This window comes from Dicentrarchus labrax, unplaced genomic scaffold (genome assembly GCF_905237075.1).
Source record: "Dicentrarchus labrax unplaced genomic scaffold, dlabrax2021, whole genome shotgun sequence".
NCBI classification, from domain to species: domain Eukaryota; kingdom Metazoa; phylum Chordata; class Actinopteri; family Moronidae; genus Dicentrarchus; species Dicentrarchus labrax.
The window spans coordinates 17,161,523-17,185,701 of NW_026136720.1; the positions used below are offsets into that span (position 1 = coordinate 17,161,523).

At 39.0% G+C, this 24,179-nt stretch overlaps 1 protein-coding gene and 1 long non-coding RNA gene across 2 annotated transcripts; both read right to left on the reverse strand.

Moving 5' to 3' along the window:
• Nucleotides 1-3,054: 3,054 nt before the first annotated feature.
• On the reverse strand, nucleotides 3,055-11,875 carry LOC127353608 (neuroepithelial cell-transforming gene 1 protein). The gene is made up of 12 exons (XM_051382945.1): nucleotides 11,543-11,875; nucleotides 9,220-9,286; nucleotides 8,903-8,962; nucleotides 7,510-7,617; nucleotides 7,239-7,406; nucleotides 7,076-7,138; nucleotides 6,889-6,985; nucleotides 6,707-6,783; nucleotides 6,309-6,566; nucleotides 5,510-5,680; nucleotides 5,213-5,399; nucleotides 3,055-4,278 (listed from the first exon to the last, which is right to left on the reverse strand). The coding sequence occupies exons 1-12, from the start codon at nucleotides 11,686-11,688 to the stop codon at nucleotides 3,947-3,949; spliced, it is 1,734 nt and encodes a 577-aa protein (XP_051238905.1). The 5' UTR covers nucleotides 11,689-11,875; the 3' UTR covers nucleotides 3,055-3,946.
• A 2,453-nt stretch (nucleotides 11,876-14,328) lies between these two features.
• LOC127353383 (uncharacterized) lies at nucleotides 14,329-21,429 on the reverse strand. The gene is made up of 2 exons (XR_007881280.1): nucleotides 21,235-21,429; nucleotides 14,329-21,033 (listed from the first exon to the last, which is right to left on the reverse strand). It is a non-coding gene; the product is annotated as an uncharacterized LOC127353383 (long non-coding RNA).
• Between the last annotated feature and the right edge of the window lie 2,750 nt (nucleotides 21,430-24,179).

Below are 24,179 nucleotides of genomic sequence, written 5' to 3' on the forward strand. Positions count from 1 at the left end.
GATGTCCGACGCTTCCATCCTACTGAACATGTACCCGTATACGGGGGGAGGGGAACAGGCCGTGAGTGCAGAGACGCAGAGCCGTATATAGAGACGGCTCTGGTGAGTGGTATTTACGACAGTTAACGTTAAATACAAGTACTCCGCAGCGACTCTAGGGGTAGCTGTTTGACAGAACTGGAAAACTGCATAGTATGCCTTTAAAAGGAAATCATTATTAATTAAAATATGCATGACAGTGGAGTATATCACAGATATGATTGAGTTCAGAGAGACAGACTTAGGAATTATTCTCAGTAAACTATAAAATTCAAATTACTACTGTAATGTTCTTAGGGATAACTGAGGCTGAACACTACAGTTATTGAGACCTCGCCAGAAACCTGGTTAATAAACTGCAGGACATCTGTTAATGGCTGAACAACAGGCCTCACAGAACTGACACTGTCATGAATCTGACGAAGCAACATGCAAAACCCGTAGTTTGCTACTTTTTAATTTTGTTTTTAATATATTAAAACAGTGTCAACCTTAGTATCCTGGGGTGCACTGGAATATATATTTGTGTTGTTTGGTTTACTTTGGTTTGCTCTGCAGAAGAGAAGCACTGCTGTGCAACAGAGTATTTTCAACTTTCTGATCACTACTGTCATTATCAAGATTGTCACAGCACCGACATCACAAGCAGACATATGTTTAGTTAGAGAGGAACCTACTGAAGATAAGATGAGAGCAATGTGCAGCCACAACCTTCAGTGACAACGAGACGCACCCGTGAGCAGATAATAAATGCAGCCTTTCACAAAAACTAGTCTGAACAAGAATTGCTGCTACAGAGCCTAACTGGTATTGGGTGAAAAATGTCTGAGAGGGATGTTCATTACATGAACAGCAGCAACACTTTACCAGATATGTGATCTCAGAGTGAAGAGAAGTGGTGGTCAGAAAGGATCAGGTCATATCCTCTTATTTTTTATTTGCACAATCTGGGGGAGTTCACAGTCTATAGTTAATAACTTCTGGTGGGGATTTCACAGGATGATTCAAGTATGTTTCTAAAGGCTCAAATCATTAAAGGACCAGTGTGGAGGACTCGGTGCCATAGCGTTGTAGTTGAAAAAAACAACTGAATTTCCTCACCTTCCCGTTCTAACTGCGAGAGGGAGAAATTACAGTGGCCAGTGTTTGGACAGAGGAAATACAAGTATTGAAATAATGTTAATTGTAGGATCGAAACTACACATATAAAAGTGCAGTTGGAACAAATGAATGAATGGGATATTGTAAGGATGTAAGCGTTTCTCCAGTATTTTGAAAGCGAGTCTAACACAGCAGCTGTTAGTGTTACTAGGCGCTACTTCCTGTTTGACTGGCCTAACTACAACAACGTGTTACAACAGTTCCTAGGAACACAGTGATTACTTCATAGTGAGGTAAAGTTTTATATTTATTTATACAGCACAAATGATCAAAAAATACTCCTGATATCATCCCATAGCTAAGTGGTAGAACAGGACATACAACAGCAGAAACAATGGCAGGACTTGTGCAGACTAACTCTAAAGCTAACCAAATAGTAGTAAACAGGACAGTAAACTGTAAACTAGAAAGATATTTTTAAAGCAGTGTGGCAGGAGATTATGGAAAGAAGCCACAAAAAGATGAGTCAAATTGAGTCTAAGAGGCAACGTTTTCTTGAATTGGTATAAAGTTCATAAAATGTATTACTTGTCACTATCATCTGAATCCACACGTTACAAAGATATTGTTCCTGATTTCTATACCTAGACCATTTGTATGTATATTTCTTATGGTTTTAAAAGATAGTGTCGGACCAAAAAGGAAATAGAAAATAGAAGTGATTACGTTTGAGACTAATTAATTGATGTGTAAGTGATAAAGATGGTTGAAGGTGAGGGATTAATTGGTGAAAATGAAAACGGCCACATTCTCTCAAGGTGCTGAAAATAAGCAATGAGCTCGATGTCATTGGATCATTACCAGAACAACAGCGGCCCTATCAGCTGTCTGCACTGATCAGCTCCAGGGAAAGCAGGTGTTAAGTTTGCAGGGCATCAGGATAGTAAGAGATGTTTTTCCTTGGGGAACCGTTGAGCTGCTTTTACTACAAAGAATAATCAGGGGCGATGATGAATGGGACAGAGGAGACAGACATCCAACAGTTTCTTACTTAAGCATAAAAAATTGTTAGGAAGCTGGTTTTAGCAAGGTTGTTGAGAAGCTGCTAGTGTTAGTGGTTCACCATGAGCTATAAATACTGCAGGTTCAACAGCTCACACTGCACGAGAGGCCCCCTGTAGTAAAATGGTGATTTGGCGTGCAGCTGTGGTTGCGTTAGGACATCAAATGGCACAGGTTGCCGTGGACATGTTGGTTTTTACTTTATGACTTTATGATCTTGTCCCAGATGCCCACACCTAAACTACACTGGTGAACCAGATGAGTCAGCCGATGTATTTACACAGAGCTATTCATGCAGGAGGAAGTCATAATGACTGACATCTGTCCCAGTCCAGGAGAGAATTCATTTTAAATGATACTTCCTCTTTATGCAGTTTCATTTTTGATTCATCAGGTGCTCTCATTTCCTAATGAAACTCTGTTGCCATTTTGTTGTCTGTATGGATTTCAAAGGCGTTATTGCTGTATTTTTTTCTGCAATATGTCAAGTATAGTAATACAAGTTGAGTATAGTATATAAGTATATATCTGTTTCTTATCCAGTGGCTAGAGTTTCACTCAGACTCACCAAACATTGATTATAATCAGCTTTACAGTGAAACACACACCAGGCAAATACAAGCATAACAGCAGAATATTATCTAGTTTACCTACATGTAAATCTACCATTGCAGTAATGCAAATTATTTTATATTCAAAGTCTTTGAGGCCAAAAAGAAGCTTGGTTGGAGGGCAGACCAAGGTCATATATCAACAGGTCTCTCAAAGGACTCATCAGCATTTGATAGTAAGCTAGAAGATAAAAACATCAAACATGCTTCTAAACTAAAAAAAAAAGTTTACCAGTAAAAGTTATTTTCAGTGGGTTTTTAATGTTTTGAGACAGTATATGACATGGAAACCTCAATCAAGACCCTTGTAAGAGCTTACTGTGGAAAGTGGAAAATTTCCCTCAACTTCTGTTTGCCTAACAAATGTTGCGACACACTGTTGAACAGCTCTGTCAACAGTAAAAGGAAGTGACTAAGGGGTCAAAGTACAACCTCCCTTGAGGACGTTGGTGTGTTGTAACATAATCTCGCAGTCAAACAACAAGTACAAACTAAATGTTTTATTTTTTCTTATTAACAACTTATCACTGAATACATCTAGTTTTTTTTTTTTACCTCATATATCGTATCCATGGTCAGTGTTCTTACTCGTGTCCTGTTCATTATCTTTCATCTAACCTCAAATATTTTTAGACTCTTGTCACTCAACAGCTTCCTGCAGACACAATTTCTTAGTTTCTTGATCCCTTATCTTGGCACAGATAGCACAACGGACAGCTGCACACATGTCTAACAAATAGATGCACTGACATTTTGATTACAGCAAATAAAACAAAGAAAGTTTCAATGTGTCAACACTGGAATGAACGCTGAAGCTAAATTTCATGAACTACAAGTGGTATAAAGTTGTCTTAACTTCCACACACATAAGCTGGTGTAAACATACATTTTGAGTCACAGTTAAGTCACTTTTTTTTCCTTTTTTGTAAACTAATTACACTTTTTAAAGACTACAATTTGAGACACATTTGGACGGAAATGATTGGAAAAGATTTTTCAGTGCAGCTACAAAGAAAGCAAAAGCACAACAAACAGTGGTTGTATGAAAATACACCGACAGACACGTTACCAAAGAGGACACATGTTGCATACATGCGTCTGTCTTTTAGGAACCATTAGGTCAGGTTAAACTTCTACACTCCAGTCTCCTTCCTCTTTAGTGAGCCTTGTAACTTCCGGTCCAGTCTGGTTTTGGAGAGTGTCTGAGGCCTGAGTTTAGGGCCAGAGGCAGGCTGGCAGTTCTCGTCTGTCTCCTCGTCATACATGGTTGCTGAGATGGTGGAGGAGTGACGCTTGGCTCTGACAGTCTCTCCCTGCTGAACTGTGGATGGAGCCCCCTGTTGTTGGGCCATTGCAGTGCGTAGGCAGTTGAGCCACTGCTGCTTGTGGTAGACATCATTGACATGTAGGGTGTGGGACTGACCATGGGATGGATCCAGAGAGCTTACTCGAAAAACGTTCTTAGCTAAAACGGACACAGAAAGAAAAGATATACGGTCATCAGGATCTTCTAAGGCGGCAAAGTTTAGTTGTGAACTCAGCAGAGTGCATTTAATTTAAAGATGCTCTAATTCATATTTTCATTATAGCAGTGGATTAAATGACAATCCGGAACTTGTTACTCAAAAGTCTGCATCGGATTTTTATCAATGGTCCGGAACGACAAAATAACATTTAATCACCTACAGTTACAGAGATTATATACATATTCTCTTTCTGGATTCAGGAGCTGATAGCAAATTATCAGGTGCTCTGTACATGGTTCGCCTTGACAACAATGTCAACAACAAGCAATATTAAAACCATATTTATATATGGGGACAGGATCGAGGAGACTCAAATTTTCTCTTTTCTGAAGATTTTTCAGACCATATTTCACATCTGAGTAAAAACAGCTAGATGATGATGATGATATTATTATTATGCTGTTAACATGTATGTTACATTCTCACTCTGTATGCTACTACGGAGTCTGTGCAGCCTTGTTTATTCACTGTGTCCATGGAAACAACGATGAATGCATCCATAAAGGTTTCCTTATGCAGGAAAGATACTCTGTTTACCTTTCTGATCCCTACATCACTGTATAACTCAAATGATTAAACACGCTTAATGTGAACCTTTAAAGAATAATCTGTGAATAATATTTTTATTAATCCTTTATTCTCTAAAAAGTCAAACCCAGAGCCAAATATAAATTATATAAAAGAGAGAAAAGCAACAAATCCTCACATATGAGAAGATGAAATCAGACATCTTAGCCTGATAAATAAAACAATCAAACACTTAATATTAATGGTCATTCCTATTAATGGGGGACACAAAGAGAAAATGCCTCCTCACAAATGAGCCACTGCGACCGTCTGCCAGCAGATGGACTGCAACCCAACCCAACCCACCTTTCTCTCCATTGGTGAAAGCCCCTCTGAAGGATCCCCCCATGCGGATCTCTCCATCCAGCAGGTCCTCTAGAACCAAGTCCTGAACTGGGATGGGCTGTCGATACACCTGGAAGCAGCTCCTGTCGTTCCGGGTCACCGGTCGGGTCAGAACCAAGAGCTCGGAGAAGAGGAACACATGCAGCCTCTGTGAAGTAACACAGTTGGTAAAGAATTAAACTTATTTGAATACAAGACAGCATGCAGATAATGAACTTATTGCATGTGGAAGGTAATAATAAGGAGACTAATTCTTACCGAGCCACTCTTGTTCCGCAGCTCTCCGTGACAAAGTAGGGTCTTACAGTTGTCTATGAGAGGGTCCCGCTGCTTATCGTCCAGATACTCCAGTTTGTCTATGTAATACTGGCACTCAGACTCCCCTTTTCTCATATTGATATCAGACAGAATTTCCTGGATTATAGTGATCTGGATAATTAAAGAAAGACTTATGAGTTGTGCTGTTTGGCAAAATACACAAGATTAAATAATCAGTGAAATAAAAGCAGTGTTATTTATCAGATTCAACAGCTACGGCCTCCCATATTTTCTGTATATCGCCTGGAAAAATACTGAAAAGACTTTTCCAAAACCATAATCCCCTGGTAGCCCTTTTTTGGCACCACTGGAGAAGATTCAGTTTGTAACTCAAACAAGTTTCAAACAGTGTGTGGGGACCTTTCTTGAAATACTAAAGACTTATTCCCTCTCTCTCATTTAGTCTTTTATCTTTATGTTGATTTTCTGCAGTCTGTAGTAATACAGCCTGTATACGTTTAATTTTCTAAACCCCCTCATTTTATGGGACTTTTCGTTAATTTTCGACATTGTATGACGTGCTTCTTTACCGTATCTGTCTGTCTACATATTTGTGTGTAATGTATGAACATAAAAGGTTTATTTTTATTTTTTTGTAAATCTGTTGTACACTACAAACATCTGAATATTTTATTTGTTTAAAATTCAATAAAAATATTTTTTAAAAAAGAAAAAAACCTCTTAATAAAAGCTACAACACTGTCTGAGATTGCAAAAGTAGGTAATGTGGATAACATACAGCTCTCTCCAGACTTGGAACGTCTGGATGATCAAGAGGAGTGTGTCTGAGGATCTCTCGCAGCAGCAGTGGGTATTTCACCAGACGTGACCGTGGGATATCCAGGAAGCTCCAGAGGTCCAGCTTCCTGCTGAAGGGCGACTCCAGGCAGCGCTGCAGGAAGTCCTGCACCCGCCTGTCCTGCTTTTTCTGGTCCAGCAGGGCTTTGGCTGCAAGCTGATTGCTGCAGTAGTTTTTGTAAGCGTTCAGACCAGGAAGCTGAGAAAATACAACAATTACAATCTTTTTACATGCTGAGATTGATTATATTTTCAGATAATGGGAGTAAGGTAAAAAAAAATCAACATACAGTATACGTAAATAGACATATATGTAAGTAAGTGTGATACAATACGTACCCAGTCTATAACTATCTGTCCAATCTGAGCTACCGTTCCATCTGGGTTAGTTCCCTCTGTCAGTTTCATCAATAAATCTGTAGATAGAAAAACACATACACACACACGGTCAGAAACACTTGTTAGCAAGTAAAGTAATCGATTAATGCAGTTCAGTCCGAGAATGGTAAGAGCTAACTTACCCTCATGTAAGGGAATGTATGCATCCAGATCCCCAAAAATGTGAGCTAGTTCTTCCTCTGTTATGATGGAGAGTTTCAGCATCGGATCATGGTATGCCTAAACGTATGAAAAACCAACAGTGTGAGCACAAAGGCAATATATAAACAATATATGTTTTGATTTCTTATTAAAGAAAAATGTTCAAACCTTTCGTGCAAGTTGGAGATCCTCGATGAGATCCTGCTCTCCCCTGTAAAGCTCATAAATTGCCTGGAGAAGAAACACAAGAGAAACCAGAGTTAATGTTTCTGCTCTGTGATCTTCTAAGATGGCGGCAATCTGGACTGTAAAAGGGCTGAAACTGCAGAACCTCTTGTCTCTTGATCTCTTTGGTGGAGAATGTGCTCTTCTGATGGACGTCCAACGTCTCCGACCACAGCGTGCTGTTTCTGCGTTTAGTGGGAGTGGGACCTGCAGTCCTGCTGCTTGCTTTGAGGGACATCCCTGGTGACTTACTATCGCCACGTAATGACATTGACTAAGAAGAAGAAGAAAAAGAAGAAATCAAACACAAATTCTACTCATTTGAATTTCTACCTGGTAAATTTGTAGAGTGAGTCTGACAAGAGTATGACGTTTACCTGAATGGTCTGGCCAAAGCGCCGAACTGCTCCATTCTTTGAAGGAGATATCAAGCTGACAAGGGATGAAACTTTGGCCAGGGGTCGCACCCGCTTATTACTGGGTTCCTGGGAATCAAGGAAATAAACTGTCTTCAGTTAACGTCGTTCGTATAGAGGTTGTAGATCAGTGGTTACCAACGTTTTTCCTTAAAGGACCCCTTTTCTATCATTGAGTAAACAGACGACCACTGACTGAGATAATGTATGGATAATGCATATTATAGTTAGTGCATAACAATAGACAGAACTGCAGAGAACAAATGATAAACTGTACAATGAACCATAATAGTGAACACAATAACTGCAGGAAGTTTGTGTAAAATGAGTGATTTGGATGATTTTTGAGCAGATTATTTCCAATGATTATTGATCAGAGAGGAGTTTTCCTGATATCTATTAACTTTTTATATAATTCTAATTGTTCTATTAGCTCTTTGGCTGTAAAAAATTTCAAATTCATGTAATGCTGACATATAGGCCAACTATGTATATTTTCTTACAAATCAGGAAGGCTTTGCAACTACCGATGACGCTTTGGCGACCCCTAGTGTTGGGAACCACTGGTGCGGAGAATAGTGGTGTAACAACACCTTGAATAATGCCGTATTGTTTAATACAATGAATAAAACTTTTAAAACTCAAGTAGGCTGTAGTTGCAGTCTGCAAGTGCAAAGTGCAAAGGAGAAACTACTGTGGCTGCAAAACACACAGAAGATGTGAATGCCCGTCTTGATAATAAAGGCTCATTCTAAGGTAACAAAAAAAAAGATTCATATAGGTGATTTTACACAAATGAAAACATATCTATGAATATTATTTTCCATTTCTGCAAATGGATCCTACTAAATGTTACACACTTGACCTTTAACACAGCTGAAGAAATTAGATATTTCCCATTTCTGTCACATCTACTTTCTTTTTTTACTTACAATATAATACTTGATATAGTATAAGGAAGTGTGAGAACCCTAAAAAGTGCCATTGTTTCATTCTGTTCTCAAATATTAAAGCTGGTTTTTATTAAAGTTTATTGTGATACTATCAAAATGGAATCACAAGTTGGTGATATTGTGTAAAAAGTGTAAAAAAAACACTTCACAGAGACTGTGATCGGGCTGAGGGACAGTGTGGCTCAGGTTTTCTTCCCACATTATCATTTCCTCAGATAGACACTTGTGCCAGAAGGGATAGCGGGATTATCCTGAGCTCATAACACACAAGAGCACTCATGTCTGTCTTTGACGTGTACCTGAGTCATGCAGAAGGATTAAAGTTTGTTGCGATGAGGACACGTTCAAGGGTGCAACACTGGACTTGCATCCAACACACATGAAGCTGCCCTGACTCTCACCTTGAGGTCGAAGCTGGACAGGCTGACTGTGTCATCCTCCTTCTCTTTGCGCTTCCTCTTCTGCAGCACCACAAGAATACAAACTGGTTACTTTCACATTCTCGTTAAATTTCAAACAACACATTTCCAGCAAACATACAATAAATGTAAGAAACAGAACCCCAAAATACTCATTACAGTGTGGAATTATTACTAGTGATACATGTAGGACATATGAATAATGTATGGTCATGCTTTTCTTTGAACAGATCATAGGTGGGAGGACGGGATCACTGCAATCCAACATAATGGTGTTATGTTTTTTAACATTTACTCACTAGACTGAAGTCCCACGGGGTCCCAGGAGTGAGAAAGGTGAAGGAGCTTCCTCTCTGCAGTGGAGGTCTAAAGGAAATGAGACAAATAAGCAATGGTCAAGCACAATATAGACATAAAAGTTACATAAGTTTATATCTACTTTGCTGCGGAGTGACAGATTGGCCTATCTTATGTTTTTTTTACTGTGTGGTAACAAATACTCTGCTGAGGATGTTTCTTTGTCTTCTTTTGAAGACATGCGTATGTTAGTGAATCATTCTGATTCAGCCTTATTTACAATTAGCAATTGTCTCGAGGTGTGTCTTCTACTACGGGGGATCAATAAAGGATCATCTTATCTCATCTTATCTTATCATAGAGAAAGCGGTGAATCAAACAAACCTATTTATATAGCACCTTTCACATGAATCAAATGCAATTCAGGAAGTGCCTCACAAACAACTGACATGACGTCATATATTCAGGCCTTGCTATTGTTGTACGAGAAAAGCATAGCCTCAAAATAATTTCACTACTGGAGAACTTAAAACAATGATTTCTAAGGTGAAAGCCAGAAAAAGCTAATGGGAACCCAATAATAAAGAATAAAGAGTAAATTTTTTCCCTCAGGAACCTGGGCTACATATGTGCAATTTCATGGCACTAGAAACTGATGGGAATATCCAATCATTATAGGCCAAGTCACTATAAACAAATATAAAACATTTAAATATGGACATTCTCTTATTCACTGTGAGCTAAGATTGGAACACTTTTATAGGCCTAGTTAAATATTTTAATTATGACAATATGATGAGGATGAAAGGATGTTAATATCATAGTTATAAATACATTTGGCCAGTTTTTTAAATATTGTTGTCTATTAAAGCCTTTTTATTGAGCTGTGTTCACATCTTCAAACAAATTCAGGTAAGAAAATATTGATGAATCCCAGATTTGTAAAGCGTTCATACACATAAAGCACAGACGTTTGCATACAGACTGTTTGTTGATGAGGCCATGAAGCATTTGAGCTTTGTTAATATGACAGATGCCTTTTGTTTGCCATTTTTTGTTCCAGTCACTGTTATGTTTCAAATATGTCAAACTCTGTGGATAATAGCTGAGCGATGTTCATATTTTAAACCATATAAGGAGCTGGACTGCTCTCTGCTGCGATAGAAAAGTCTGTTATGGTGACAAAAATGTGCAGCTATGGAGAGTTACAATGTCTTCTTCTCAGTGAATGAGACCCTAAGAGTGCCATCAAGGCCAAGGTCAGCTGAACGCACTGCTACACAATCTACTTCTTGTAATCCTGCTTTCAGGTCATGTTAGAAATAACGGCATTATGAGTGGAAATGGAAAATCCAAGAAAATAATGAATCTGCAAACAAAGTCATTGGAGATATGATTTGTAGGAAGCAAAAAGCTTTTCAACATGTAAACAGAAAAATAATGTAGCTAATAACTATGTAGAATAAAATGTTCTTACATGATTTTTGGATCTTTGTAGTAAATATATGTGAAGATAACAGAAATATTCCGTATTTTCTTCACCCTACAGTATCTGCAGTTTAATATTTCACAAGCCTGCTTGAACAAATATACCGTAGGTGCAGTACAGGTCTAAGACAGGTACGCTCCACTGTTGTATCAGCAGTGTAAACAATATAAAACTCATACAATGATATCTGCAGGTATTAAAAGCATGCTGGTATAACTCATTGGTGCGTCTAACTTAAACTACCATTGTGTCTACTGCTCAGATTACTAGTCTAATAAATCTATTAGTCAAAAAACAGAAACATGACTGATATTTTTAAAGTAAATTATCAAGCAAAAATGCCAAATTTTAGCTGATCTTAGCTGTGTTTTAGTCAAACAATACAAGCAATATCTTTCTCAATTTGTCTTAATTTTATAGACTAAACAGTAACTCAAAATGCACTATTTTAATCGACGAACTAATATATTTATAAATAATAAAATAAAAATAATCTGTAGTTGCAGCCATAATGGATCATATCTTCAAATAGTTTTTAATAATAACTTGAGATAAATGATTACATGCTCTTTCTCTGCGTATCTATAAATAGAAACAGGCATTTATACATTTAGTTAATGTTGTTCATGCAGTGGTGCATTATTGTGGCCACAACATGCGAACATGTGACTTCCGAGCTGCACTTGAAAGCATCGTTTGCCAGTTAGCCTACCAGCCCGTCTCAGTCGGTAACGTTATCTCGAAATGTGCTAAAAGCCGCTTTACACTTCAAACATGGCTCCTACATAAATAATGACACATAATTATATCACATATTTCTGACTCTGTAAACTTACTTCTTGGAGTTGTTTCTCCGCAGTGTTTGAGGAGAGGGCTCCGCAGCGCTGATGACCCGAGTGGTGGACGTCCTCGATGACATACGACGAAGTTGAGGCTTTTTGTTTCCCGCCGTACTCCCACTAACTTCCTCAGTTTCTTCCATTTTGCAGGAGGCTTCGTTTTGAAATCAGTTTTATCGAGACGTTACTTACTTTAGGCTGAGCGAACAAACGACAAAGTCCGGACGGATGAAAACTGTCCCGATGTGTACAAAGAAATCGAGAAGATCGATGACAACAGAACACAAACCACGGCGGAAGTTTGAATATGGCGGATTCTTGGAAATGGACCAATCAGGAGAGGCCTCAGAGCTCCGCTGCTAGGATACCATGAGGTGGGAGGGGCTAGGGAGCCTTCTCTAAAAGGGCCTTGAACGTAGCTTAGTGAGTTTAACCAGAGAACAATATCAATATCATGATTTATAAACACATGCTATTAATTCATTGTGGAAGCTGGGGAGAAATATGTAAAGTTGTCCCACTTTCAATTGATCATTCGGTTTTATCAGATTTTCAGAATCAGAAATAATTTATTGATCCCCAGATGGAAATTAATTTAATCTCTTGGTCGTATTTCCTTGCCCCCAAATAATTTGTATAACACAATAGAGGTCATATTATCCATGTAACAATGACATTTATGTTCTCACCACTTCTCCAGAACAACATGTAGGTCTACATTTTCACACAGAGCGTGTGCAGCAGTGCTGAAACTATCAATTTGATACAGCAGCAGAACAGAAAATTAAATTAAATTAAATAATTTATCAGGTATTCTTCTGGTTTCAGCTTCTACATAATTTCAAATTGAATATCTTTGAGTTTTGTGACTATTATTTACTATTGTCTTACATTTCACAGACCACATTTTTATAAAATAATAGACAGATTTAACTGATATTAAAAATAATAATGTTTGTGGTTAGTTGCAGCCCTATGCAGAGAAACATTTGAATGAAAATAGTATAAACTAACTTTTAAAAACAACCCTAACTGTCATATTGGTTATAGTTTCTAAAATAATGACTAAAAGTGTCCCCAAGCATTTAACTTGTAACTACTTGCACACTGGATTGTGGCTTCTGGGGCCCAAGGTGAAACCTATATAATACTGTACATATACTGTATCAACCAATAAATGCACATACCACCTCTATATACAGATTCATTTATTCCTGTCATCTTTGCTCTGCTATACACTCTTACACAACTTGGAGGCCTACAGCACAATAACAACAACCCTGTTTAAATAATATACAGTAACCGTGGGCCTGTATATAACTATGTGTTTGTTGCCTAAATGTTGTTTATATATATCTATTTTCATACCTGCTTGTACATCGCAGCTTTATGTTTGCTCACTTTTGTTGAGCTGTGTTGTCTTTGTTTCACTGTATCTTGTCGACTTTCATTTAAGAATAAAGGCAATGCCTGTAAAATGTAAAATACTGGATATAACTATGATGGCGATGACCACCACATTTCTTGGTTTACACCAAAATAATATATAACATTGAGGTATGACTGGTAATATGCAATAAACCCTTTTCTTACCTCTATGGAGGATCAGGATTAGACTATATAGCTACTCCGTGAGCCTGTTTGAACGTCCCCTAAAGGACGACCCAAACATCAGTCACACAGGACTTGATGAGCTCCGTGGACCCTATAGCTCAGTCCTTCAAGAGCACATCATCATCACAATGGGGCCATCCATTCCACTTAAATCAACATACCTGAAGGTCACATGAAGGTGCCTGACATCACTGCTGTAGGGAGTAGTCATAAAGTCAGGGCGGAGAGGCCATTTTAAAGTTGCTCTGTATGGACAAGAAGACATTTACTGGACCTTCATACATCTACAGTTCCATGAGATCTCAATCTCTATCTTTAGGGAGATTGGTGCAAAAGCTCCAAGACAGCTACTAAATTGACTTTGTGGTGAGATTGTATTGTCAACCACTGTTTCCAAGGCCAATAAGGAACTTTCAGGTGGATCAATATTTAAGGGAAGAAAAATAAATGCAAGAAAACCCCCAAATAATAACTATTTATAATTTTATAGCTTAAAAGAACTAAGAACTCAAGTTGCTGGTAAGGGGGTCAAAAGGACGGATGGGTGGGAGGGGTAAAGAGTAGTTTAAGCTATAATTTGGATAATAGATGGGTTCAAACAGAGGTTGGAAATTATTTATAATAAACTGCTATTAACTTTCATTTAAAAGTTTTGACTCATAGCACATCAATGTAATTATCTTTGATTCTCCTGTATGTATTTTTTATTATTCACAGGATTTATTTTGACATTTAATTTAATGTTGCTATGTGAATGTAAATTCATGCACAATGCATATGGGGTCTCCTCCATAATGAATGCAAATATTAAGTCAAACCAATAAAAAGACAGATAGATCAAATCCAGCCCTTTTAATTTCTGCTGAAACCAGAAAACGTAGAGCTAAAGGGACAAAGAGGAAAGGACAACACTACCATCAACTAAAGATTTATTTAACAAAATATAAAGAAAATGAACACAAAGAAAAACCTAACCCAGACAACAAATCTTATATCATATGCTCAGGGAGAGACAGAAACTGACTGAATCAATCAGTTTATATAGATGAGGAGCAGCAGGTGATATTCCTGCTTCCTTCTTTTCTCCTAAAAGGAAAAGATAACCCACACAGGAAGTCAAGAGCGCTGTCACATCTCCATTTAACAAAGGAGACCAAGGACATGTAAGGTAGCTGCACTGAAGCACTTTATTGATATTTTATCTGGTGCTGTGACATTTATAAAGGACACAACAAACATCTTCATATCAGTTCACACTTTTGATACCACAAAATACAGGTGTATGTATAGCAACCTTTAATTTCCTCAAAACTGTATAAAGTATCTGTCACTTTTTGATAAAATCTTAATAGTACATTTCATAATCGGTAGAAAGAAAAAATACTATACAGAGAAAACTGTAATGATGGGGGATGAAAAGAATGCTAGTACCAGACTTCAATCAGAGAATGAGCCTTTAAAGTAAGACTATTTAAAGTAAGAAAAACAGTGTTCTTCCTCTTACAAATGAAAAGTTGAATTCAAAGGCAATCCAATGCTGTGAATCTCAGTTCAGTATACTCCACTACCAGCTGCTACAGCCTCACTTGGTCTGCTATGACCTGTAACCTATGGTGGCTAATGTTAATGTTAACAAACTATAGACAGATATTGTTGAATAAAGGACATCAATGCATTTACATGTATCTCTTTATTGCCAGTTAAGCCACTATTTAGGAAAAGTTACATACTTTAGCATAAATATCCAAAATGCATTAAAAAACCAAACTATTTCATGATAAAGGTATGTTTGAAAGGAGACGCAGAAAGGGGGGGAAAAAAAAAGATTTAACAAGAAGCAGGACAGCAGCTGCGACCAGTTAGTGAATGGATGAAGCAGCAAGTACAGTAATTTATACAAATGTGACCTACTTTTTTGGCATTACAAGAACATCTCAAATTTCAGTTTATTCATTGTACAACGTCTGTACATGCTGATAGTCCACCTCCCAGAACACTGATTTCATATGGTGCTAGAGACAGCGTACAAACATCTACGCCACCAAATGAAATCAGTTTCTGAGTGCAGTCAACTCAACAAGTCTTCGGATTCACAGTCCGTTACGCTTGAAACATGCAATACAAGACATGTTGGCATACAGAAAAAGAGGTCTTTGATATAGTGTAATATGGACGGGTGAGCCTCCTGTTGCTAATTGGGTGCATATGTAGGTCAAATGTGTTGTTTGAAGAGGGAAGCTGTCCTGTGTTTGCTCCCCTCACTGCAGCCAGTTCTACAAATGAACAGCAGAGGGTGTGGTTACACTGAAAGCCAAAGCCAAATCAGTGATGGAAGAAGGGGATATTTTTGTAGAGACACCAACTTGGATCAGCATACAGCACCACCAGTCCACCACTTATATCAGGTTTCAGACTACATCAGAATACGTCTGGAGAAAAAAAGTTATTTTTTGATCAAGATGTCATTTAAAGGATTGGTGAGGGTGTTTTAAAGGAATAGTTTGACAGTTTGGGAAATATGCGTATTCGCTTTCTTGGTTAAAATTAGATGAGAGGATTGGTTCTACTCTCATGCCTGTTTGCTATATTAAGTTACAGCCAGCAGCAGGTTATCTTAGTTTAGCATTAAGATAGGAATGAGGGGGAAACGACTCGCCTGACTCTCTCTGAAGGTAAAAAAAAATCGCCAGCCAGTTCTCTTACATTCACTGATTAATACACTACTACTTATTTTTTTAATTTGTACAAAAACTAAAGAGTAAAAATGACAAGTTGTGGTTTTATGGGTGGATGTGTCACTGTACCCAGAAATATATAAATCATGACTTGTAATTTTTACAATTTAATTTCTGTACAGATTAAACAAACAAATGTTAATTATTAAGCTTTAGGCTTTGTGCTGGTAGGTACCTTTCAATAGAACCAGGCTAGCAGTTTCCCCCTACTTCCAGTCTTTATGCTAAGCTAAGCTAAATGGCAGATGATGGGGGATGCAGCAAGCCTGGGTCTGTGCAAATGTAACAATATACACCAGCTCCTCTAAAGCTCACTACAAGCACAACATGTTATTTTAAAACTTTGGGTTTTTTTACTATTAAACAAAGAGATATAACGTGTAAATTAATGAGCTTTAGAGGTGCTGGAAGGGGGATTACCTTTTGACAGAACCAGGCATCCACTCTAAGGTTGCTGGCTGTGGCTTCATATTTAACAGACAGAAGTAGTGATGAGTGATGTCAATCTTAGCTCTAACTCAAAAAAGCAAACAGCGTGTTTCTAAAAATGTCAAACTGTTTCTCGAAAGGTCCAGTGTGTAGGATTTAGTGGCATCTAGCAGTTTGGTTGCAGATTGTAACTCCCTCACTTCACCCTCCTCTTTGAAGTGCAAAGGAGAACCAGGAAACGTATCTAGAGCCAGCAGCATCTACCCATACAGTGAACCTTAGAGGAGGAAGGTGCTGGTGAAAAGGACAAACTGAGTATGAGTTACTGCAGAAGCTGGACGTCTCACCGCTGCCCCTCTCATAAGCAGGCAGAATCAGTCATCATCTTACAAGGACACTCCTCCTTTCAGGTTGTCTGCAGGTTAAAAACTGGTTAAAAAGGGTGTTGTGATGTTGCTTGCATGATATTAATTACTGCGAAAACAGAACAATATAGCAAAGACAGAGCGGCAAGTGGACTGGAAGAGAAACGACGAGTGTATAAATACATGCATTACGGTTGAATAATCAGGTCTGAGCTGACTGTGAGACTGTTGATATTAGATGTGCAATAAAGGTATCAGGTCTAGCGGGTATAATCCACCATAGGATCTATGACTCATGTTTGTTCCCAGATGGCTTCATTTGAACAGGAGCTGAAGGGCTGAAGGTTTATCATATGACACACTGTTTATAACACCTCCTCTTCCACTTCCTTTCTACCACATTCACAGGCCAAATCTCATCTAAATAAATATAAATACATCATGCACAGACAAAAAAGATAAAGGATAATACATGTTTCCATTCAAGGAAAAGATTTGTCTAACTGCAATGTTGCGACATCACACAAAAACCGCCCTGGATGAGTTAAGAGAAAGGAAATTAAATTCTACCCTCCTCTGGGTTTGATAGTAAGCGCTCTGCATCAACTACATGGGATGATGACTGAGCCAAAGCTAAATGAGTGAGACCCAGGGAGGCATCCAAAGAAACCGTAGTCATCAATTTGACTCTCATCACTATATTTTTGTCTGGAGTCATCAAGCACCCAAGAAGTCAAGAGACTCTGCTTCATGGAGGAGGAGGAGGAGGAGGAGGAGGATATAATGGTTGTAATGTATCGTTCCCCTGAGCTCTTCCTCGAGGTGGTGCGTGTCTCTCGTTGCAGCTTCATCTTTGTATCAGACTGAACGCTCCTCATCCTACTTAAGTGAGTTCACACCTAGGGCAACCAGAGCAATTATCCTTAATGGCGGAGGGTATAACCCCATGAATGTGGGCAATCATGTGCTCGTGAGGAAGAGAGATGGGGGAAGGAAGTGAATCTAGTAGAAAGGTTTCCTATTCATCATGACATGAACGGAGGCTTGTTGACCCAAGCGAAGCAGAATTGACATTTAGGTTCCTGAAGTATTGACTGATAAATTGGATCAGTTTGACGTTCAGCAGGTGAGGGGAACATGAATCAGCCACACCTTGGGGTGATTGAAACTGATTATTTGAAGCATTTACCCTCAAAAACAGCACTTTTACTTTGATAAAAAGGAGAGGAATTACTGGTGGATCATTCTCAGATGATATTTGCTCATGTGACACACAGTCACATATTAGCATCATCAAAGAAGTCTAGGTTGATGGAGTAGTTCAGTATTTTTAGGAAATTATTTGCACTGATTTGCTTCCTTGCTGTGAGTTATATAAGAAGTTTGTTATCGCTCTCATATCTGTCCGTTAAATATGAGGCCAACAGCCAGTTACCTTAGAGACGGGGAGATGTAATGCCACTCCAGAGGAGAACAGACTTTGTTTGTTGTGTGATTTAGGTGAAACTGAGAATGAGACGGAGACATAAGGGATGTTCTTTTTAATAAAATGTCTTTCATTTATGAGGATTTCTTTGTGCTTTAGGATGGAAACCTTTTTTTGTAGCAAATTTTATATGTCAAGTTTGGAAGAGAAGGCAGAATATTTTGTTTTAAACCAAGCTGTATAATAATCTGTAATTTTAGAATGAAATTAAATGTTGGACCGCTGCGACTGTATTTGTGGTGTCTTGTAAACCCGCGATGGCTGGACACTCTCTGTGCATGACACAAAAATGAAATCCATCTTAGCTGAGACTGGATGTATGTTATATATGTTTGTTTAATCTATACACACCCAAAGTTGTGGTTTTAGTGAGCTTAAGAGGTGCTGGTTGGTGGATTTTGTTGTGTTTGGATGGAGTTTCCAGTATTTATGCTTAGCTAAGCTAACCGACTGTTGGCTCTATATATTAAATGGACAGATCACTAACTGTTGCTTCAAGAGAGGTTTGATAGGAATCTACAGGACGGGATAAGGATAAGAAACCCAGTAAGGCTCTAGACATTCGACCAGATGGAGGAAACCCATCCCCAACTTTCTTAAACTACAGGACACTGAACTGAAGATCAATCTCCATGTACATATACCATCTATGATGTCAACACTTAAAATGAGATGAGCATCATGTGCCAAGACAGCAACTCCTCCTTTGCTTCAAGCAACAATCAACCATGTGACAGATGAGTCATAAAAATTATTTCCTGTGCTTTTCATTTTGAAGAAGCAGCTAACACAAACACCGGCAGACAGTCTCCTGTATATGACAACATACTGTATGTACTGCCGACGAGCGCAAAAGACTTGAAATACTTTTGTCAAAATGGGGAAATAAATGTCACTGTATTTCATGCTGCAGTATGAGTTACCAGGGGATTTTACAGACTTGCCAGTCTGTCGTTAATTAGCCTGGACCTTTATCGCCTTGCCTAAGATCAGTGACTGTGCAGACAAAAGAAGACTTCATCACACGAAAGGATTTAAATGACAGAATGAGGTTTGCAGGGAGTGTGTTGTGTATCTATATTTACCCGCACCAATGTAGGACAGGATCCAGGTGTGGTCATCTGGCACTCACATAATGCAACATTTAGGTATGAGAGCAAGAGAGCAAAATAAAGACAGGAAGTGCTGTATGGACACACACATATATCCAAGATCATTTAGTATAAAGGAAGAATGTTGAGCCATGAAAATCAATCTCACAGACTCATCACATTTACAGCACAGGCAGAGAGAAAGAGGGCTGCACAGGAGGACTGAATCTGATGCTTTTATCACTGCTGGATGTCCTCCTGGAAAGATTGTTGATTAATGTCCTCCATCAGCACAAACTAGTTCATCTTGTCTATGGCAGAGTGGTTTACTTTTCCAGTAAATAATACTCACGTAAAAATACATTTTACAAACAAGCTTTGACAGAAACTTTTATCAAGACATGACAGAAATCCGTCACTCGACATGGCTACAGGTGACTGGCTGTGGTTCAGAAGTACACTGAAAGTGAAACAGCCACATCACTTTCCGTAACACCCCATAAATGTATGCAATTTAACACAAGTTGCGAAAGCAGTCTAATTAAAACAGCATCTCTGTCTTTCTAACATGGAATAACCAAGTGAAATGAACACATACACAAGTGCGGTGATAAAACACTAACCTGTTGCAAATGATCGGTCACCTACCACATTATTTCCTCCCTGGAGAAATCTTCACACTTGCAGCTCCGACTGAAAGCCAGACCCGTCCTGTACTGTACTGAAGAGTGCTGTATTATACTGTAGGTGCTGAAGTCCTCAGGGCTGTCTCCTCTCTGTATGAGTGTGTGTTTGTGAGTGTGTGAACGCACTGAGCAGGAGAGGAGTTATGAGATGGAGATTCCAGGGAGAGCACAGCCCTCTCTCTCTCTCTCTCTCTCTCTTTCTCTTTCTCTCTCTCTTTCTCTCTGCTTTTTACAGTCAGTGTGAGCTATTCATCCACTGCTCTGCCAGCGTCATTGTTGTAACTGAGTCATCACAGGCTCACACACACACACACACACACGCACTTAGATAGACACAGATGCATTGTATTAATAACTATATTTACAGTAAGTTATAAGGATGTGAATGTTTCACAAGCTTTAGAAGATAATTAACCAAACAGGAAATAAAAATTTAAAGTAGCAGCTCCCTCCTCTCTCTCTCTCTCTCTCTCTCACACACACACACACACACACATTACAGACCCAGCATGACAAAGCATCCTTGCTCTCGTAAGTGCAAACAAGCAATTACTCCATTTACACCCACATAATACTCCAGATTTATTTCGTCCATGCTTATACGTCGGTACTCTAAAATGAAGTGAAAACACCACCCTCATTTACTGACTGGAATAAACTCCTGAACTCCTTCAAATAAGCAAAATAAATTGTGTGTAGAGGAAATAGGAACATAGGTTTGTAACTTGAAATATCCAATTATGACCAGAACGCAGCTCATGCAAACTATGTAACTTCCTCCCTGAGTAAAACTGGGGAATTTCCCGGCCGAGGAGGAAATGGAAGGTTGAAATAGTATCTGTATGATGATGGCAGGTGAGAGGGCACGACTCACATAGCAGGAATCTCACCCTGCATTCCTCTGATGTGACGGGAAATGGAATAACTGTGCCTCCATCAAAGAGCACAGGCATAGTACACTTACTCACATGCATAACACAGCCTGCATCACCCAGCACATGCTTCCTTTCCCAGTATCCGTTCATATATGGTGAGTTGACCACAAGATGAGTCGCTCTCTTTCCTCCTTTCATCCGTCCATCCTGAGGATGCCAAAGGAAGTGGCTGTGAGGGCATAGTCACACCAACCTCTCACCCCAGTATCACCCCTTCTCATCATCACTACAACAACATCCACACTTTGATGCTGCTGTCAGCCATCCAGCATCCTCCTACGGCTCTGTGTGCACCTGCTTCTACTCTCTCCTCCTCCCCTGCTCTCTTTCACTTTAATGCACACTTACCGCTGTCTGTGAATCCACAACTGCAGCATTGCAAGGAATGCCTCTTCTAGATGTCCACAATCCCGCAGCCTGCCTCCACCCTCTACCCAACATCCGGACCGTCCTTCCACGATCCCTAATCCTCACCAGAGGACAACTCTGCTATTAAGAATGAAAATATCTCTCCTCTCTTCCCTCAGTAGTTCTCCCCCCTTATTCTTCTCGCGCTCTGTGTTTGTGTAACTCTGACAACCAGCATACACACATGAGCTATCGAGACTGTTTCAGTCCAGATCTTGCCGTCATGATCCAGCCCACTGAACTGTCAAATGCTCAGTTTTAATTCACAGTCTGCACTGAACTTAGAGCTACATCAAGATATCCTGACAGCTGGCCCTCGGGGTGAAAAACATTTGTACTTGAAGAATCTAAACTGAAGTAAAGGAACACTTTCACATTTTGAGAAATATGCTTATTCACTTTCTGGCTGACAGTTTATTAAGACGACTAATACCTCTCATCATATCTGTCAGTTTGACGTGAAACTACAGCCAGCAGGTAGTTAGCTTAGGTTAGCTTAGCACAAACGCTAGAAATAAAGGGAAACAGCTAGCCTGTTTCCATTCAAAGCTGATACAATCCACCTAGCAGCACCTTTAAAGCTAAATGATTAACACAATATGTCTTTTTGGTTAACTGTACCACCAGAGACTCCAGGAAGTCATTGTACCTGGTCAAGAAATAGTCCAACGTGTTGTTTCCACACACATGTTCTTACCTATTTCCATTCATCATGCTGAGATAACTGGCTGCTGTCTGTAGCTATCATATTTAGTGTAGAAGAAAGATAATTATTGAATTACTCAAAAAGTCAAGCTATTCCTTTATTTGGCTATAACTGATATTTTTATCTATGAAATGATAATGTGAAAAAAATGTGACATTGTGAAAGCCGTTGCTTGAAGTGATGAACCTACAGATAATCTGCAGCTGCCTTCTACTTTACGGAGCTTTAGAGCGAGTTTCGCTGTTCGGCTGCAACTTTACTGCTTTTGTTTACCCTCAACGCAAAACATAATTTTTGGCCTCAGCAGGCAGCTGTTTTCAGTGAAAAAGCCCTATAAACCCACTGCACACTACCTGCTCAGCATCAAACAGAGACTAGCTGATAAACATAGTGGAGCATTTAACAGCTAGAGAGCCAGATATTTTTCTCAGAAATTTTAAAAAGAGGGAATGTAGGACTTGCATTTATCAGAATATAATCATAATATTGCTCGGTAGCTGCTGAATGTGTAGCTAAACAAATGTTTGCCAAAAAGCATATCAACTTAAAATGAGTGATAGGGTGGGTGAATGGTAAAGGATGACTACACAAAGATTGCAGGTAGACAGTCTCTGTACTTTTAGTTCCACCCACTGTGTTTTTGACCTGGGCCCTGTAGGCTTGTTAAAGTAACATCCCATCATGAGTCGCACTCTCACTCAGGATCAGCAGGCAACAAGGTGAAGAGCGAGAACACGAAACAACAAGCACTGTTATGTAACAATCCTCCTGGAGTAGTCTGCAAGCTTCAGATGCGTCCTTGGTAACTATCACTATAGCACCGCCAAAGAAAGGACAGGATTGCATAGCGACAAAGTCATTGCTTTCTAAAAGTATCTAAACCCACATACAGTGTATACACCACAGGTGATACTGTGAAGGATTTGATGCTTATATATTTATGTTTCAGTAGGTCTGATTAATGTAATGTACATTCTGCATTGCAGCTTCACAGCATTGTTTTGTTATTCCAGCAAAAGCCATATGCACACCTCCCACACCGACAGCAAAAGTGTTGAATACTTTCCCTTCAAAAGGAGCAATGTGTCCTTAATTATGTAACATCAACTTACATTCATTCACTCACCTTCCAATTTGAAAGACATATGTCCTTCAGAAGAAGTCTAAATGCTACAATGTTTGCTACTTCTTTTATTCCATCTTCCTCAATACCCACACAATGAGTTTAAAGCTCTTACAGAGGGATATATAGAGGGTATATCAGAGGACTGATAGATGGATTTAATATTAAGGGAAGATTATTTTGAACAATACCTTATTACTTAACTTCTGTGGGTGCATCACTATATTGTACATACTCATTTAATCTATTGTTAGTGAAGCCTAGTCAATATCTACGGATACAAACATGGCCATAATGACAATGCTAACATGCTGTTAAGTTAAGCAGGCATGTTTACCATCTTAGTGAGTGATAGCATGCTCACATTTGCTAATTAGCATTAAACATAAAGTGTAACTGTGGCTGACATTAGCACTTATATGATCATTAAGCAAATATCGGAAAAACTCAAATTGTGACCTGATGATGCTATTTGAGACATTTCACCTGAGAGTTATGAATTTCTGTACAAAATTTCAAGGCAATCCATCCAGTGCTTATCAGTCCAAGAGACAGAAATATTGATATATGCTGATTAATATCAGACCAGCTTTAAATTAACTTTTCCTGTGAATGTGTCGTCTTACTTTCCAGGTTTAAAACAGCTCTAAGGGGTGCCCAGTTAGCTCAGTCGGTAGAGCTGGCGACCCATGTACGGAGTTGCTGCAGCAGCCTGGGCTCGTATCCGACCTGTGGCCCTTTGCTGCGTGTCATCCCCTCTCTCTCTGCCCCCCTTCCCTGTCTATTTTCGGCTGTCACTATCAATAAAGGCAATAAAAGGCCAAAAAATAACTTTAAAACAGTTCTAAACGGTTCATGTTTGAATTTACAATAAGTTAAGGTAAGAATCAAACAATTAATCAATCAGCCACTGATCAATCCATGAATCCTGTGAGATGAGAGAAAAAACAGCAGCTTTTAGACCACAACAACCTACAAATACTGCGTTTCTCAAGAGGCTGGGAGAACAGAGAGCACAAAGGACCATCTTTCCATGTTTGCATTTTCTGCAGCTGA